At 48.3% G+C, this 6450-nt stretch overlaps 1 protein-coding gene across 3 annotated transcripts in view; it reads left to right on the top strand.

The window, feature by feature from the left end:
* Positions 1–371: 371 nt before the first annotated feature.
* LOC121269363 (NACHT, LRR and PYD domains-containing protein 3-like) overlaps positions 372–6450 on the top strand; it is a 112368-nt gene continuing 106289 nt past the window's right edge. The window contains exons 1-3 of one of the 3 annotated variants that reach the window (XM_041173942.1): positions 372–434; positions 922–1248; positions 3218–3313. In XM_041173942.1, coding sequence (XP_041029876.1) covers positions 3250–3313 — 64 coding nt within the window. In that variant the 5' untranslated portion in view covers positions 372–434; positions 922–1248; positions 3218–3249. The other 2 variants (XM_041173943.1, XM_041173941.1) reach the window with 2 other exon arrangements.

Below are 6450 nucleotides of genomic sequence, written 5' to 3'. Positions count from 1 at the left end.
TCAGACTTTCTGTTGTAGTGGTTTCAAAAGAACTTCCTCAAATTGACAACGCCTGTTTCAATAGTTGGTTAATAGATAAAATTATGCCCCTTTCAGAACCGAGGACATTGCAGTGAATATTTGCAGTTGTCTTCCTGCAATTCTGGCCTGAAACTAATCAATGGAAAGACATGTTAAAATGTCTAAGTATAAGCAAAGCCATCCAGATTTACTGGCAACGCGTACTTCTTGGAAGCTTCACACTTGTTGGAGGAACTAATTTCTCCTGTCGCATTCACTTCCTACAGCACATCACACATCAAAGCTCGAGGGAACCCTCCCACTGGCTGTTCCCGATGCGGAGGATCTGGTTTAAAGTGCGGAAGCGCAGCGGTTCTCCCACGCAGGCGCAGTGCTGAGCCTTGCCTCTCCCTGGCAACCGCAGCTGCTTTCAGGTACAGTGCTAAGCTTTGGCTCTCCCAAGCAGCCGAAGCTGAACTTTGGCTCTCCCACGCAGGCGCAGCTGCTTTCAGGTACAGTGCTGCTCCTTGGCTCTCCCACGCAGACGCAGCTGCTTTCAGGTACAGTGCTGCTCCTTGGCTCTCCCACGCAGACGCAGCTGCTTTCAGGTACAGTGCTGCTCCTTGGCTCTCCCACGCAGGCGCACCTGCTTCCTGGCTCTCGGGTGCAGTGCTGCTCTTTGGGTGCCCCACGTAGGAGCAATGTGGCTTGCCTGGCAGATATTAGTCTGAATTTCCAGTTTGGAAATAGAAGGTAGAAATTGTTGAAAATTTTCTGCAGGTCCGGCGGCATCAGTTCAGGGATAAACAGAGTTAATGATTCGAGTCCAATATGACTCTGCTTTGGAACTTATGTCTCTTTGTTAACCCTGTTTCTCTCCCCACAGATGTTGCCAGACTTACTCTTCTGTTTTTATTTCAGATGTCCAGCATTTGCAGCATTTTGCTTTTATATTGAATTTGAAAAGATGCCTGTACTTGAAGTTGACAAGTCACCAGGATTGTAAGAAGGCCTCTGAGGATACTGAGGGAAGTAAACAAATGGCAATTGTGCAGGCATTGACCATAATCATCAGATTCTCCATAGATCCAGGGGGAGTGCCAGAGGACTGGAGAATTGCACATGTTACATCCCTGTTCAAAAAAGCGGCATAAGCCAGGCCAGGCAGTATAACCTCAGAAACTCACAATCCAGGACAAAATTAAGTGATATGGACACATGTGGATTAATTAAGGGAGGCTACCACAGGTTTGTTAAAGGGAAGTTGAGTTTTATTAATTAAGCTTTTTGATGAAGTGACAGAGTTGATGAGAGTAATGTGGTTGATGTGTGCATGAATTTGATCAAGGCATTTGATAAATGCTCCTCAGCAAAGTTAGAGCCCATGGAATAAAAAGGTACAGTGACTCTTGGATACAAAGTTGGCTGTGACAGGAAACAAAGAATAGGGCTGAATGATTATACATCTTTTTGTGATCCAAATAAAGAATCAGTGTTTTCCCCAGGGTTGGTATGAGAGTTACTTGATCTATTTTATTTACAGTGAAATTGTACTCTGTACACTAAAATTTGCTGATGACACAAACCTTGGAAGTATTGTGAACTGTGAGGAAGGTAGTAGTAGACTTTAAGACGACAATGTGGTTGAATCTTGAATGTCATCTGAAATGGCCTAGCATGCCATTCCGTTGTACCAAACCACTACAGAAAAGTCAAAAAGAAATGATACTGGACGGAGCACCTGGCATTGACCTACGCACATATAATGACATGCGCAGCCCTGTAACATCTGGTGGCTTGTGCCAAAATCATTCTTGACCCTTTAACTGGTGGGAACAGTTTTTCTTTATCTACTCTGTCCAGAACCCTCATGATTTTGATTGCCTCAATCATATCTCCTTTGAGTCTTTTCTCTAAGGAAAACAGCCTTAACTTCTCTAACCTATCTTCATAACTGAAGTTCCTCATCCCAGGAACCATTCTTGTGAATCTTTTCTGCATTCTCTCTTACGCCTTCACGTTCTTCCTAAAGTGTGGTGACCAGAAATGGATGCAGCACTCCAGCTGAGGCAGAACTAGTAAATTATACTACATAACCTCCTTGCTCTTGTACTCTATGTCCTATTAATAAAGCCTTGGATACTGTATGCTTTATTAAAAGTGCTCTCAAACTGTCCTGCCACCTTCAATGCACATAACCACCAAGGCCCCTCTGCTCCTGCACCGCCTTACAATTGTGCCCTTTACTTTATATTGTCTCTCCATGTTCTTCCTACAAACTGAATCACTTCACCTAAAACTGGGTTCTGGAGATCAGGGGGCACCATTGGATTTCACTGGGCAGCTGTCTGTGTCACACCAGATGCAGAGAGTTGATCATAACCCTCAGGGAGTGCTCGATCCCAGAACTTACAGCTATTGCAATGATAGGGGAGGAGGGAATTGTATCATGTTTAACAAGGAAACTGTTTTTTCTCATTTTAATATTCCTCTCTAAACAGCCCCCCACCCCCCCAGATCTTATGGGCACCAACAGGTTTGTGGATGGGGGTGGTGAGTGTAAAATTTCTCTTTGGTCTTCCCACCTGACTCCCACCCGTCCCGACCTCTGCAATTTAATGTTTGCTTCCCTCAATTGAGGCCCTTAGGTGGCCAATTATCGACCACTTAAGGGGCGTTTCACACCCAGCCTCAATTTTCAGGCTGACAGGAGTTCCAGGGCAGGGGCGAAGCCCAACAATTAAGCAGGTTCAGGCCTCTGGTGTGAAGTGGGGGTGTGGGATGGGGTACTTCCATCTTCCCCCTTTTAACATTGTGCACTGCACCCTAAATGCCTGGTCCCTGATGGTATTCCCTTCCCCCTGGCCTCTGCACCACATCTGCATCCCTCTGAACCTCAGCTCCCTTCCCCACCCAATCCTGAGACCCCCAAAACTACCTGGTGCTGGAACCCTGAGACTCGGGCTCTGGGGGCTGCATGCAGTCCCAGTCCTGTCCACTACAGCTTCTGGAGTTGCAGGGACTAGAGAGTTGTTGGCTAATCAGATTGGCTGGCTGCCCTCTGAGGTGGGATTTCCTCCAGCCAATTAATATTCAATGGAGTGTGAAATGGCTGTGGGGCAGTGAGTATGGGCAGGAATGTGTTTGCTGACTATTCTTGCGATGGCAAGAAGGGAGACTCCAACAACCTAAAAATCCTGACCTATATTTATTGCAGAGCATCAGAACCTGGGAACGGCGGTCACCACAATGGCTGAAGGTCCAAACAGGAGAGCGAACCCAACATCCTCAGCAGGAATGAGAACGGGCACTGGTAGGTTCACAATGTATTTCAAAACATGATTTCTGTCCTAATAAAGATACATGTTCTGAGCAGGAACCTGCAGCTCACACAGGAAGAGAGCACAGGACTTGGGCTGAGTGTAAATAGGGAAGTAAGTGACCATCTAGAGGGATATCACAGAAACAGGTGAAGGAAGCCCATGATACTGGAACTGCCCTGGTATTGGGGACTGGAAGGTGGATAGAGCTAGAAGGAAGAATTTTCCATTATGGGCAGCAGGAAGCTGAACATGCATGATAACCACTGGTCAGCTCATTAATTATGCATCTGCAAGGAGCTCAACAAATCTCTTGGTGGGCAGGAAGTTGCCTGCCCCACCGCCATGTTATGGGGTTGAAGGTCATGGTGCCATATTTAAACCCTTCAACTGGCCTTTGCTTAGACCATGGCATTTCACCACTCCCCCCCCACCCCCCCACCCAACCACCCCAGCTAAAGGAAACTCTGGAGGACCAGAGATGGGTATGCCTCCCATTCATACATGACTGTGCATGGGGACTTTGCTTTTTGACCAGGGTGATGAGTCATGTGCAAGGAGCCTCAAGCAGGCGCTTCTCCACTTGTCTCCACTATCCTCGAGGCTCAGAAGAAAGATCATTGAATTAGCAGCATATAAAGACTAACCACATGAGCACTGGTCAGGCATAACCATTCACCCGGGAAGATGGAGGTTTGGAGTTGCGAGTTGGCAGGCCTCCGCCAGCCATACCCCTTGGGGGCATCCACCTCCTGACCTCCCTTCAACCATGCCTCTGACTGCAACTGATGGCAAGTGGCACAGAATGAACTTCAGCTCCAAAGATTGCTGGCATCTCGATGTTCTAAGACCCCTGAGTCGGTAACAAACCTGCTGCAATGAGAGTGGAGAACACAAGTGAGTATGGTCGACATGCAGTTGCCTCACATTTATTCGGGTCTTCCTTTAGTTGGCCATTCGTGCTGACCTTGAACTCCACCTGATTCCCCCAATGGCAGGTTTATTAGGCTGGGTTGGCCATAAAATTTTTAGGGTAGCCTTCCCACTGGGCTTCCACTCGCTTCAGCCTCTCTGCCATTTTACAGTTGGACAGATGAGGCCTAGGCTGGCCTACCCGCACTTGCCCTAATGAGGCCCTTAAGGGGCCAATTTTTGACCTTTTAATGGGCGTTTTCCACCCATCCTCAATTTTAAGGCTGGCGGGAGGGGTTCAGTGACAGGGCAGACTCCCAAAAAAGCCTTGGGTGGGAAGGTTAGCTGGGGGGGGTGGGGGGGGGTGGCGGGGCCTCCATCTGCAGCCACATTTCAACATGGGGTGCCCCTCAAGCAGGTCCAGCCCCTGCAGGCGCACTCTTCCTCCTCGGCCTCACCACCAACAGCCCCGGGCCTCACTTTCCCACATTGCCCTGAGACCCCCACGCTTACCATATCAGCTATATACCATATCAGCTAATCTGATTGGCCAGCAGCTTTCTGGTCCCAGAAGCGCCACAAGCTGTAGTGGATACAGCTGTGACTGCAAGCAATCCCTAGAGTCTAACTCCCGGGAGTCCAGGACCAGGTAAGCGTGGGGGTCACTAATGTATGACAGAGATGATGATGTATCACATATATCAGTCCATCATGTTAGACTCTCTCTTTCTCGAGAATAATAAACACTTGTTTGTTAGGACTACTTCTAAACAGGTTACAAAGCAGCATGTTACCCCAGGACGTGGTGCTCCAACCTTTCTCTCTCTCTTTCTCAAGAGAGAGAAAGGTTGGAGCACCATGTCCCAAGGCAACAAGCTGCTTTGTTACCTGTTTAGATATAGTCCTAATGAACAAGTATTTATTTGACACCACAGTATGACTACAATCTGTCCAGTAACCAAATACCACACCTAGAGTCCTCAGACAAGGAAGACCAACCCAAAACATAGTGGCAATAGTGGAGGCATTAATGTAAAAAAAAAAATATTGGTGTTATCAATGGAACCACAGAGTGAAAGAAAACTCAATAGCAGCTGCTATTTATGACTCAACAAAAGGAGGAGGAAAACTCGAGAGGGGTAATGATGCGCCTACCCTGCCCTTTTGAATATCCCAAGATCCTGCAGGGAGGCCAGAAGTGGGAGTTATGGAAACGCTGTTTCCTTTGATATCGATGACCTTCGTGGGCGTCCTCATGTGCTTTGAGGCAGGTGCACCCTTCTCGGCCTGTGCACCTGGAGCTGATGGGGTCACAGGCAGCGGGGATTGGGATCAGCTGGACACCCTTGGAGTGACCTGGGTGGATTGCCCTGGGGTGTCCAGCTCATGGTTCTCCTCCATTTGGGTGCTCAAAGGCCCCTGTCTAACTCCTTGAAGAGAAGGGGCACCTGGAGTAAGGTCGAGATCCCAGTCTTGTCTAGCCACTGATGGATCCCACCTATGCTTAGAGCAATGGAGTGCAGTTCCGCGCACAAAGTCAGCATTACCTGCTGGACCAAGGTTTCCAAGCTGGCCGTCACCCTTCACAAGGTGACCTCGAGGCGATGGCATGTCAAAGCCATGACATCAGAAAGAACGCGGACAAACTCCTCTACCTTTTGCTCTTGTCTGTTGCCTGCCTCTTGCAACTCTGCCTGATGTTCTGCCGGCTCCAGCAGGTGTGCAACAGCTGTTTCTAGAGACACATCATCTGACTCGGACTCAGTGCCTGTTCTCCAGCAGAGCTCTGAGTGCCAGAGACTTGGGCTGTCACTGCCTCCAACTACTGTGGAGGATGCAGGTGAACGCAGTGATGGGTCTTCATTGAATGGATCCTCATCTGAGGTGCACTTTGGCTAACGGTCTGGCTGAATCTCCTGATGCCTGTGGAGAGAGAAGATAGATTGAGTTCATGAACAGGCAGAATACAACATGCATGTCACTCACTCTGAAAGTCATGATGTGATCAACTAATGGAAGGTTCTTGAGAACAGAGAAGATGAAGTGGTGACCTAAATGAGGTGTACAAAATTATGAGGGGCCTAGATAGGATAGACAGGAAAGACCTAGCTGGAGGATCAGTTACCAGGGGGCATGGATTGAACGTGATTGGCAGAAGGATTAGAGGAGACATGCGGAAAAACATTTTCACCCAGAGGGTGGTGGCATCTGGAATTCA

This window comes from Carcharodon carcharias, chromosome 24, assembly GCF_017639515.1.
Source record: "Carcharodon carcharias isolate sCarCar2 chromosome 24, sCarCar2.pri, whole genome shotgun sequence".
Classification (NCBI taxonomy): domain Eukaryota; kingdom Metazoa; phylum Chordata; class Chondrichthyes; order Lamniformes; family Lamnidae; genus Carcharodon; species Carcharodon carcharias.
This window is presented reverse-complemented; position numbering and strand designations above follow the sequence as displayed.